General features: G+C 41.5%; 1 protein-coding gene across 1 annotated transcript in view; it reads right to left on the bottom strand.

Annotated features, from left to right (window-relative positions):
* The window catches only part of morn2 (MORN repeat containing 2), a 43,264-nt gene extending 31,136 nt beyond the window's left edge, over nucleotides 1-12,128 (bottom strand). The window contains exons 1-3 of the mRNA XM_041206755.1: nucleotides 12,086-12,128; nucleotides 11,662-11,712; nucleotides 3,004-3,110 (exon numbers count right to left, since the gene is read on the bottom strand). Coding sequence (XP_041062689.1) covers nucleotides 3,004-3,110; nucleotides 11,662-11,712; nucleotides 12,086-12,128 — 201 coding nt within the window. The remainder of the gene's footprint in view (nucleotides 1-3,003; nucleotides 3,111-11,661; nucleotides 11,713-12,085) is intronic.
* Between the last annotated feature and the right edge of the window lie 765 nt (nucleotides 12,129-12,893).

The raw sequence follows: 12,893 nt of genomic DNA, 5'->3' as shown, positions 1-12,893 counted from the left end.
TTAGGAAAAAGAGATGGTTTAAGTAAGTTATATTGGTATTTGTAAGTATTAATTTTTTAGTTTTAGCTTTAAAGTTTAAGTTTGATTTGTATTTCTGTATGTGTGTGTTAAGAAAGGTCAAATTGAGTTTTAGTTTTTTTTTACAACTGTTGCAGCTGGATTAAACAAACAAGAATTTGGCTGTTGCCTAGCAACAATAGTACAAAGAGGCAGGTCCCTCCCACAGACACACACAGAAAAACTAAAGAAACAGCAGTTTTAAGTTCAGTTTGAAGCCAGACTCCAGAGAGACTGAACACTTGGAGAGGGAGATGCAGATTTCCCAAAAGAACCAAAAGGTCTCAAGGCCAAAGGAGTGAGACACAAACAGGGGAAAGTCCCAAGAAGAACTTCTAGTCAAAGGAAGGACAGGAACCTGGAAAAGGTCCTGTTAAGTGAAGTTAAGAGTGAGGGGCAGAGAGAAAGGCTCCAAACTTGAGATTTAAAGAGACAAAAGCTGTAGAAAGCAGATTTAAAGCAAGAACAGCTTGCAAGAGGGTGGAAGGTCCAAAGAGTCTATAACTCTGCTATGGGCATGTGAAGCATTGGTACTGTTGACGGCTGAGTCGGTGAGAGACAGAGAGTGTGTAAGACAGCTTAAATGCATGTAGTGACCCTGGGGAGAGGAAAATTAGGAGAGCTCAAAACCCTGGAGGTGAACTCTTGCAGAAGGCATCTGAGAGAAAGTTTTGGTTTGGGAGGAGATTCCAAAGCAAGGTCTTAGAGAGTGGAGATTAGAAACCCTCGTGTGAAGGATGGAGTGCAGTGACACCAGTTGGCTCACGGTGTGACAAGCGTCCGGGGGAGTTGCATCTGGTTGAAGTGGCATCTGTCACTTGGTTTCAGTGTGGTGAGTCTGACCACAGGGTGCCACAGATTTACATGGACTGTGTACTTACTGTGAACATTAAAGTATAAGATAGCTTTTGTAACTTGTGTTAGCCTTACAAATCTGTATATATCTGTAAAGGTATAGTTGTGGATAAAGGAGTATTGTAATATAGTTCATCTTTTCTTGTTTAATAAATGTTTTCTTCTTTTGTCAAAAGTTCATCAGCTGACTTCTGTGCCTCTGTTCAGTTGCTACTCTCCACGTATTTAAACAAACAAATAAAAGTTAGGATCTATCAAGCTGGGTTTCATCCTGGAATCAGGCTTGTCCAGGGGTAACCTCAGCTGAGATCATAATACTATGATCATTTTCTCTGTGCTTTAATAACTGTCCATGCTGTGGCCCTGGTTGCAGATCCAGCTGCAGAAACCTCCAAAGTTTCATGGCTGGAGTCTAGCCTTCTAGCGTCTGGATAAGGTCTTAGAAAGTGTGCCTGAATGTTATATATATCCCACTAGATGGGGTGGTACTGTAATGGTCTATCACTCCTTTGGTACTACCTAACTTAGCCTCCCTTAGAGTTTCCTGGCTCCTCTTCTTCCCCCTGCATTTATGTCATGCAAAGTGTGATTCCCACTGGGAAGCCTATTGTTCAGTCCTCAAGTATGAGCTCAGCAACTGTGTCAAAGTACTGTACTCTCCAAAGATATTGCAAAATATAGGGGAAGGCTTCCTCAGTACAACAATAAACATTTCAGTATCTGCAGTAAGTCCCAAGATATGGCCAAAAGTATCGACAAGCAATTTAAGTGTGTCTTTAGCTATATGGTTCTGCCCTGGTGAACAGGCCCTGACAAACTGCGACTTTTAAACTGTGGTTTAAAGGGCACTTGGGAAAGCAGATGTAACAAGATTTAAAACGTGTGATGTCATCCCAGCCTTATTCTGTTGTTCACACATGGCTGGGTGGACCTTCAGTCTCGCTGAAACTCTGTGGAATTTATGCCATGCCAAGGCACTTCAGCAGCAGGAACCTCAGCGTACATTAGCCTGGTCAGAGATTTTGGATTAGATCGGGATGCAATACTGGCCTCATCCACTCTCAGATTATTTGCAATTTCCAAATAGGGTGGCAATAAGGTGTAGAAACACTAGCAGATTTTTGTTGAGCTTGAGGTACTGAGGCCAACTTAAGTAGTCCAATCGTAAGCCCCATGAAGAATAACTAATTCACCACCAACTAGTGATATAACTCATGATCTGTTAGTTACTTACCCAGTGAATTATCAGGGTAGGATTCCTGATGTATATTTCTAAAGCTTTTGAAACAAGCATAAATAACTATGGGATGCTGCTTTTTTAAACACTTCCTATGTGATTCTATTTGGCAAAGACATAATTTAAAAATAAATTTGCTTTTTGAGAGGCCTATTATAAACTAATTACCAATATGGTTGCAGGTGTGGGCACTTATTGTAAGTTTATTCTTACAATACCAAAACACAAAGTTTAAGTGGCTGTCATGATTCATAGAAAGGTTCTCAGGAACGTGGAGCCCCTTTGCTGTTTCCTTTGTTTGTTGGAGCCAAGATTTGACTTATTCTTTGATTGATAAGAAAAAAAAGGACTGGTCACGGTTTCAAACAGGATGGAAAACAACCCAAAACAATAAAGACTAATGTATTTTTGCAGAACAGATTGCTGGTGCACGTAATCTTGAGCAAATTGTTGGGGTAATAGCTTTCTAAACCTATATTCAAACACCAGTCTTGCTCCTAATGGACAGTAAATCCTTTCCTTATGTCATATGTCTTTTAGCCCTAATTCCTATGCTCTGGGTCAAAGGTCTCTGTTGAAGTGAAAATGTTTGATATTTTTTACAAACAGTTCCTATATTTTTAATCAATTGGTTTGAATAGACAAATGGAGTAATTGGAAGAAAAGTATTCATCTAAGATTCCTCTTCCCCTTTAAGGAGATCCACTTAAGAAAAATTTTTTCAAAATATTTAAGCATTAGTAGCAAACATTTTGATAATATAAAGCAGCTAGTAGTCACACACCTCCCATTCATGCTAGCTATTGTTTGTTTTTTCAAATATTGACACTGGATTGTTTGAGTACATTCCTTACCTTGTCATTTTTCCATTGCCCTGTGTAGATTATACCATTGCGTGTTGTATGAGTTCCAAATCCATTTCTCTCCAGTGCACCATCTTCAGTTCTTGTACATTCCCCTTCTATAAAATTCATGTTGAACACAGCTGATTTGGGCAACGTTCCAAGGCTGGACAAAATAAGTAGCTCATATAATGTAATAAACCTTATATAATGTAATAAACCTTGAGAGTGACACTCCAGCATATAATATCAATGAATCTTACATGTTGAAATATGCAATCCACCTTGCCTGGTGATTCAGTTGGTTAAGGTGGTGAGTAGCTGAATCAGAGTTCAGGGGCAGAAGTTTAACATGCAAAAGAGCAAGGGGGGTGGTGGTTAAATCAGCAAAAAGGCTAGCGTGTCAAAAACCCATCATGATCTAACTCACTTACACCTTTAATCGGCATGTGTTTGGAGATGTATAGGAAACCCTAGATTTTTAAATATGTTAAGAGGGAATTAAATTAAAATTTAACCCAGCATTCTGGCTTTAATAGCCTGTCTCTGGATTCCCTGAGCTGTGTGAATCTTGTCAGGGTCAAAAAGATGGGAGCAAGCAGGAATTGATGGCTTTGTGAAACTTGTGGAAAACCTTTAGATACTAAAATAGCACAGCTGCTCCCTTGTCTAAATGAAAGGCTTTTGCTCACAAGACTTGTTCTGAAAGTCTGCCCATTACAGGCAGAGTATGGAGAATTTATAATGGGTAATAAGGAAATGGCAGAGAAACTAAACAAATACTTTGAGTCTGCCTTCATGGAGTAAGATACAAAAGAACTTCCCTGAAATATTGCAGAGCCAAGGGACTAGTGGGATTGAGGATCTGAAAGAAATTAGTGTTAGTAAAAAACTAGTACTGGAGAAATTAATGGGACTGAAAGTTGGTAAATCCCCTGGACCTGATGATCTACATCCCAGAGTGTTGAAAGAGGGTGGCCATAGAGGTAGTGGGTTCATTAGTGGTCATCTTTCAAAATTCTATAGATTCTGAAATGGTGCCTATGGATTGGAAGATAGCAAATGTAACCCCACTATTTAAGAAAGGAGAAAACAGGAAACTACAGACCTGTTAGCCTGACATCAGTAGTAGGGAAAATGCTAGAATCTATTACATAAGATATGATAACTGGGCACTTTGAAATAATGGTAGGATTGGGAAGAGTCCATTTGGATTTATGAAAGGGAAATCATGTTTGACAAAGCTGTTGGAGTTTTTTGAGGATGTTACTAGTGCGATAGATAAGGGAGAACCAGTGGATATGGTATATTTGGGTCTTCAGAAGGCTTTCAATAAGGTCCCGCACGAGCAAAATTAGAGCACATGGAATTAGAGGTAATATACTGACATAGATTGAGGATTGGTTAACAGACAGAAAACAGAGAGTAGGGATAAATAGATAAGAAAGGGAAAGTAGGCACTTGGATAAGAAATTGGCTAAGTGATAGGAAACAGAGTAATGATAAATGGTTGTTCTTCAGTTTGGAGGAAGATCTGTAGTGGAGTTCCCCAGGGGGTCAGCGTTGGGACCCTTGCTCATCCTGATGGATATTAAAACCTAGACAGTGGTGTTCAGGGCATGATTTAAAAATTTGGAAATGATACAAAGATTTGAAACTTTGTCAACTGTGATGAGGATAGTCTTGAACTTCAAAAGGACATAGACAGGTTGGTGGATTGGGCAGACAAGTGGCAGATGAAGTTCAATGCAGAGTTGTGTGAGGTGATTCATTTTGGCAGGATGCATATGGAGGGACAGTATAAAATAAAGGGAGAAACTCTGAAGGGAGTGCAGGAACAGAGGGACCTCAATGTATATGTACATGAGTTATTGAAGATAGCAGGGCATGTTGAGAGAGCAGTTAATAAAGCATATAGTATCTTAGGCTTTATTAATAGGGGCACTGAGTACAAGAGTAAGGAAGTTACACTAAACTTGTATAAGAGACTTATTAGTCCTCATCTGGAGTACTGTGTCCAGTTCTGGGCACCATGCCTGAGGAAGGATGTGAAAGCATTGGAGAGAGTACAGAGGAGATTCACAAGAATGATTCCAGGATTAAAGAACTATTGCTATGAGGATCTATTAGGGAGGTTGGTATTGTTCCATTGGAGAAAAGAAGGCTGAGAAGAGACTTAATAGAGGTTATGGACAGGGTAAATAGAGAGAAACTGTTCCCACTCAAGGGAGCATCAAGAACTAGAGGGCACAGATTCAAAATAATTGGCAAAAGGAGTAAAAGTGATGTGAGGAAAATTTTTTCACCCAGAGGGTAGTTGAAGTTTGGAACGAACTTCCTGAGAAGGTGATGGAGGCCGGTTCGATCAAGGCGTTCAAAAGGAAATTGGATTGTTATTGGAAAGAAAGAATGTGCAAGGTTACAGGGATAAGGGGGGAGTGGGACTAGGTAGAATGATCTTTCAGAGAGCCAGTACCTACTTGATGGGCTGAATGGCCTCCTTCTGCACTGTAAAGATTCTGGATCACTCTCAGGTTGGCAGCCTGTGATTGGTGAGGTGCCACAAAGATCAGTGCTTGGGCCCCAGCTATTCACAATCTATATCAGTGATTTCCAACCCTGCTCCTGGAGAGCCTCAGTCCAGCAGGTTTTTTGGTCACCAATTTAAGACTTGAATCAATTTCATTGTGATCAATTAAGCAGACAATTTGTTAAATTAAGTAATTTAAAGATCGTTTGGGACCAAAATCTGACTGGGAATACCTGTAAATTCAGCTGTCAAGGACCTGAGTTCTCTTAATTGAACAGATTACTTGCTTCATTGATCAATAACTGACAGATGTTCCCAGTCTTTAAAAACAGTTAAGCTAACTGGATTGGGGCTCTCCAGGACCAAGGTTGGAGACCCCTGATCAATAATCAATGATTTGGGTATGGGGCCCAAATGTAATATTTCCAAGTTTGCTGATGACACAAAAATTGGTGGGAACGTGAGATGTGAGGAGGATGCAAAGAGGCTTCAAGGGATTAGACAGGCTAAGTGAGTGGGCAAGGACATGACAGATGGAATATAATGTGGAAAAGTGTGAAGTTATCCATTTTGATATGAAAACAGAAATGCAGAGTATTTATTAAATTGGGAGAGACTGGGAAGCGTTGATGTCCAAAAGGAGCCAGGAGTTCTTGTTCATAAGTCACTGAAAGCCAACAGCCAGGTGAACAAGCAATTAGGAAGGCAAATGGTATGGTAACCTTAATTGCAAGGGGATTTAAGTACAGGAGTAAGAAAGTCTTGCTGCAGTTAAAATAGGGCTCTGTTAAGATCACACCTGGAGCATTTTATGCAGTTTTGGTCTCCTTACCTAAGGAAAGATATACTGGCCATAGAAGAAGTGCAGTGAAGGTTCACCAGACTAATCCCTGGGATGGTGGGATTGTCCTATGAGGAGACTGGGCCTGTATTCTCAAGAGTTTAAAAGAATGAGAGGTGATCTCATTGAAGTGTACAAAATTCTTACAGGGCGAATGCTGGATGGGTGTTTCCCCTGGTTTGGCGGGGTGGTGGAGCGGTTAGAACCAGGGGACACAGTCTCAGAATAAGAAGCAGGTCGTAAGGACCAAGCTGAAGAGGGATTTCTTCACTCAGATGGTGATGAATCTTTGGAATTCTCTACTTCAGAGGGCTGTAGTAGCCCAGTTATTGTGTATGTTCAAAGCAGAGATTGATAGATTTCTAGATACCAATGACATCAAGGGACATGAGGATAATGCAGGAAGATGGCGTTGAGGTAGGGGATCAGCCATGATCTCGTTAAATGGTGGTGCATGCTCGAGGGGCTGAATGATTCACTCCTGCTCCTTTGTTCCTAACACCAATTCTGAACCCACTGAGATCCTAGCCTCCAACACAAGTTCATCTCTCTCACAGGCACCCATTGCTTGTTATTAACTCCAGTCATACCATTCTTCAATAAGGCCATTTGGCAGACAACAGGCAAAAATGGGGAGGACAAAGTAATGGAGTTCTGAAATAGATTTTATGGTTCATAAACATGAATCATAAATGTGACAATGCAACACAGTGTTAAACTGGGTGAATGTGTGTAAACACCTGAGTGAATACCCTGGTGCAACTACAAATAATTTATCTTCCTTTTCCTATTACTTCTACATGGTGCAACACAAAGGGCTTCAGTAGAGCTAGAGGCAGGCTGCTCATATCCCTGCTTTGACAGCTGAGATGCTCTTAGCCAACTTCCTCTGGGTTTTGGAGCCTGTGAGGCCCTTGTCAAATACTGCCTCACTTTCACTTGTGCAACGGCAGGGTTTGCCATCAGGATGGGAGGCAACAGGCGGGGATCTGAATGGTGGGGAAGGCAAGGAAAAGAAGTAGAAACACTTTTAGCAAAGTTCCACTTCCATCTCCATCTTCCCCCTCATGGCCCACCTGCACTTCCCTGTTAACCAAGAGCTGGAGAGCAATTTTCTGGGTTTCATTGAGGTGATGAATGGCCAATGTGAGGCTTTTCCCATTCCTCAATAAGATAGTTTACTGAGAGTGCAGACATTGGTGAAGGCTAGCATGCACTCAGTTGCCTGTTGTGTCTGATGCTCACTCAGGTGATCACTCTTTCCATGGATGTGGACATCAATACAAGTGCCTAAGACATTATGGCGCTTGTACTAGAAACAGACTCCTCAATCTCTCTCCAATTGTATGTACCACATCTGGAAAAGCTGACAGAACCTCCCACATTTTCTAATGCTGCTCCAGAATAGTCTTCTTCAACGAAGGCCCCAAGGCTCAACAACAGTGTCTAGCTGAGCTCTGCTTGATGTGTCCTGCACCCTCTGAAGGGGACTCTCCACAGATGTATCTGTTTCCACTGCTATATCTGTCTCCACTAGCTGCTCCTTCTCAGATGTGATGTGTGCTTCACCATTTGACAATCCAACTATCTGTCTTGGCCATTCCCAAGGCCTGTGTATCTGAGCTTGTGGAGGGTGCACATTAGCCCCGTGATAGTGCATTCTCAGAGTGACCTCCTCTAAGAAGTTTTTGTCCTACTCCCGTACCATTTCCTGAGGTGTTTAGGACCTGCAAGAGATGAAAGAATCCTCTCACCTTGTCTGTTCTAAGTCATCATTGCGCAGATCATCATATTTCAATGGCTGCTGATATCAAGCCAATATGTGTAAGCATTATATGCATGTAGCTGCGTTATATTCAATTCTATCATCAGGTAGCTGAGATACTCCCACCCCTCCATTTCCAATGGCCAGGATGCCAATACCTAACTTACCTTCATCACCACCTACTCTGCACCAGTCAAGGTGGAGATGACAGAAGGGCCACCTCAGGTTCTCTGCCTCTCCCTGATGTCTGTGCTCCCGTCTCCTGCAAGGTGAGAAAGAAGAGACCTGTAAGTATAAGCAGTGAAATGTAGTGAGAAAATGAAAGAACAACATATGTGGAGGGATGAGTGAGACATTGTTATAGGATGAGGGTGAGCGTCACTGGTGGATGGTCAACTGGGGACGCGAGGAGGTGCTTCGACAGAGGAATGGGTGCAGCTGCAAGTTGTGCTGGTATTAGAAGTGAAGTGCAGGAGAAGGCAGGGGAATGCAGAGTGAGGGGCCTTGTACTTTAATGTGCCATGCATACACCTTTCCTGCCCTGATCAGGTTACCAAAGCTTTTGTGGCACTGTATCCAGAAGAGAAGTAACCTCCTGCTGCTGACCTCCTCTTTCAGCCACTCTTGCTTGTTTTTCTGATGTTGCCTTCTTTCTCCCATCTGTAAGGAACACAATCTTCCTGTGGGTCCTTACAGGCCACAGCATTACCTCCAGGGATGTATCACTGAAAGGTGGTGCTGCCTTGCCATCTGTGCAGGTTCTGGCTCCATCAAAACATATCTACAATGCTTCAATTCTGATACTCGCAGATTCCCTTTAAATACTGGAGCTGAAATAGACTGATGCAGGCTGTCATCACACCCACTCATTCTAATTGGTCAGGAAACTTAGAAGTCAGAAGCAAATGCATTGGCTCGGTTACAAAGTCACTGACAAATACGCTGCTGAAACTTCCATGTTCTTATGTGCTATCGACCTCCCCCACTGCGAGTGAATCTGAAAGTTAAGATTCAGGCCCTCATTTAATTTGTGAATAAATGTTGAACAATAGTTTAGCCTGTATGCAATTTGTTAGCAACTAGGCATTTTCTGGTATCCCATGTGACATGAGAATATCCTATGTGTATTTCAGTCAGCAACTTACCAAGATTTAGGGTTAATAATTATATCTGAACTACACTAACCAAAATATGGCAAAAAATAAAGACACAAGTTTCAATTCATAGTCAATTATAGAAACTATAATTTAGTTTAGAGATATGAACAAAACATTTTCATAAACGCCTATGGGTACATGCTTGGTGAATTACAGAGCTTTTCTTTTACTTTCTCTAACATTCTAAATGGTGCAACCTCTATAATTGTAGCAGAGGCAGTGACAGACTGTTCTAATCCCTGTTTTAACTTTGAGATGCTAATGGCTGACAGCCACTGGATTTTGATGCCTGTGAGGGCCCCACCAAAGACTGTCCCACCTGCACCTGTGCAGGGAAAAATTAGGCTATTAGGAGAGAAGACAGCATGGGAGATACTGATTTGAAGGGATGGTGGGTGCAACAGTTGAGAAGCAGCAGTGCTTTGAGTGGAGTTCCCACTTCCATGTCCTTTTTCACGATCATCCCTCTCCTAACTGGTGGCATGTCACTCCTGTCTCTGCAGGAAAACAGCTTAGAGCTGATCTTGTAAGATCACCGGGAAGGTATCTGTCATCCTGTTTAAGGTGGCAGAAATGTGGCATCCATATTTGGTATGGGTTGTTATCAGGGCCTGCAGGGATTGATTAAAGTTCCACAGAGAACCACAGAACCATAGAAAAGTTACAGCACAGAAGGATCTTGTCCATGCCAGCCTGAGGACACCCAGATGCCCTTTCTAATCCCACCTTCTTGCACCCGGCCCATAGCCCTGCAGCTTACAGCACTTAAGGTGCAGTCCAGGTACTTTTTAAAAGAATTTAACGTTTCTGCCTCTACCACCAACTTGGGCAGCGAATTCCAGACACCCACTACCCTCTGCCTAAAAAAGTTCTTCATGACCCCCTACACCTTCTGCCACTTATCTTGGATCTATGTCCCTGGTTCTAGAATTCTCCATCAAGGGAAACAATTTTATCCTGTCTACTTTATCTATTCCCTTCATAATTTTATATGCCTCAATCAAGTCACCTCTCGGCCTTCTTTGTTCTAAGGAAAATAACCCCAACCTATCCAATCTCTCCTCATTGCTACTCTTTCCTAACCCTGGCAACATTCTTGTAAACCTCCTCTGCACTCTCTCCAGAGCTATTATGTCCGTGGAAGCCATCCTTGCAACGGGCTTGCAACCTCAATCCCCATCAATGTTTTACTGAACTTTCCATCCTCTCTGATATTATGAAGTGTGTGACTGGCAGGAATGTTAGTACCTTGCACATTTGTTGCTGATCCTCTGTCATTTTTCTTTTCATTGATGCCTCCCCATGTTCAATATTTCTGTCCAGCTGGGCAGAGCTTAAAAAGAACTGTTTCCTCTGACAAGGACAACCACCACCCTACTTGTGCTCATTTGTGAACTGTGATTGTTGTTTTAAATACAGCTACTTTATAGCAGCAGTCCTCCATCACTGGGAGCTGAGTTAAACTGAAGACTTAAAAATGACCCCTATTCTAGGCATCAACAAATTTATTTTGTAAATATTTTTTAAAAATGTGTCTTTGTGTTCAATCAACAGCTAAATTTTCACACTGTATACTTAGATGACTCCAACCTCATGATTTCTATACTTAATTTCCGCCTGGAATATGAACAATCATCTTTGGAAAGAAATGAAAAGCAGCTCATGTGACAGTGAGAGCACTGGTGCTTAAATCAATTACAAATATTTTTAAATTATCCTCAAGCATGTATGTGCAGAATACATAATAGAGAATGGTGACCTTTCAGGTTAATCAATTTAGGAAGAAGAACTACGTAACACTTACGTCATAATTGTCAGTCATGTTACCTTCCCTGCCTAGCTGATGAAATCGACTGCCTATCACACTTTTCCCCATTCTGTATCATGTGCTCTTTTTTCCAGGGGTGCATAAAGCTTAAAAAAAGACTAAATTCACTGCTTGTAAAGGAAATGGGATAAATAGGTTGAACAGTTAGAGTTTAATCTCCTACTTAAATGATTCATTTCTAGCACCAAACACATCAAGTGCAACTGCATCACTTTTGAAAATGTGTAAAGTTCAATAGTTTGTGGTGAGATAACATCCTCTGGTAAGTATTCTGAATCTGATATAGCTCCAACCTAACTTAGATTAAAACAACATTGTGAGTATATTCCATGCAGAAATTCAGGAGAATCTTTGCAAGCAGTTTGCAGCAAAATAACAAGTTAGCAAAAGGCACAAACAAACATGCGGATTTCAGCAGGCCCAAACCAGATGCCAGTATTTGGGGAAGGGAATCTGAAAAACATTTCAACCCAGGAAAAAAACATTTTTGCAATAGAATTGTGCTTTATTACTGTCAACTACCATTTGGAGCACAACTTATTAACTTACCATATCTATCTTCATTGGGGAAGATGACATGAACATTTAAAACTTCAACTGCTTAAAGGAAGATAAAGAGAATTGTGATTTTGTTTAACATTTGTACTTGCATAGCTGCGAAGATAAAGAGAATTGTGATTTTGTTTAACATTTGTACTTGCATAGCTGCAGAAGCATCAAAAACTTTTTGTTTAGTCTCCAGGTTTTGATATTACAATAATAAAAGATATAACTGCATTTTGTGAATCAACCATCCACGTTTTGCACTGATATCACCATTTCAACCCATATTTCTATTTGCCTGTGTTGCACATCGAAAATCTTCATTTTCCATATAAATAGTTTAGGTTTGTATGGATGAGGAGGAGGATATTTCCTCTGTACGTTGTGCGTAATAAAACCATAAATCGGTTTTTTTTATAAACATGTTTACCAGGGATTGAGCTTGTGTCTTTCATAGTCTGCATAAAGCACATTTACTCGCTGGTTAAATTTAACAAGTCTTTTGTTTGGGGTAACAGCCAGAAACAAAAATGCTATAACTTTACATAGTGCTGGTCACAGTTTGTACAATTTGTACCCACACTAATTACACTGTACCATGGAGTGACATGGCTCAAGCTTGTGAATTTGCTGGCAGAGGGAAGTGCCAAATGGAAGTTATTTGTTTCTACAAAGAAGTGGCAAGATGGGATTGAAGCTACAGAGGGATTTGGATATAAGACAAAGGCCAGAATTTTCCAGCCTTGTTGGCATTGGGCATCATGGCGGGTAGGAGAGAACAACAAGACTGCCAAAAATCGGTTTCACGCTGTCATGAAACCAATTGGTGATCATCTGGTCCACCCGTCAATGGCAGACTGAGTTTTCCATTGCCACATGTCGGGAACCTAATTTCAATACTTTAGCATCTCTTTATAAGCCCTGTTCGCTGGAATCATTCGGCCACTTTGGATCATCCAACATGTTTCGCAACTGCACATAAGCTACGTGCACCTGGCAAGCTGCACTTCACTCAGGACTTTGAGGTTTGTTTGCCTATCTTGCTTCAGGCAGCACTCATGGTTATCAACACCAGGCTTCGCAGGCAGCACCACATCACTTTTAAGGGGGCTCATGGGCAGGTCTCCACCTACCAGACCAGCCGTAAGGTGGGTGTGGCTTTTCAATGGCTGCAGGACTGGGGCTTGTTAGTGGAAGGGGGTTAAGTGGCCTCAGACTAGGGGAGAGGCTGCAGGGCG

Source organism: Carcharodon carcharias, chromosome 2 (genome assembly GCF_017639515.1).
Source record: "Carcharodon carcharias isolate sCarCar2 chromosome 2, sCarCar2.pri, whole genome shotgun sequence".
Taxonomy (NCBI): Eukaryota; Metazoa; Chordata; class Chondrichthyes; order Lamniformes; family Lamnidae; genus Carcharodon; species Carcharodon carcharias.
This window is presented reverse-complemented; position numbering and strand designations above follow the sequence as displayed.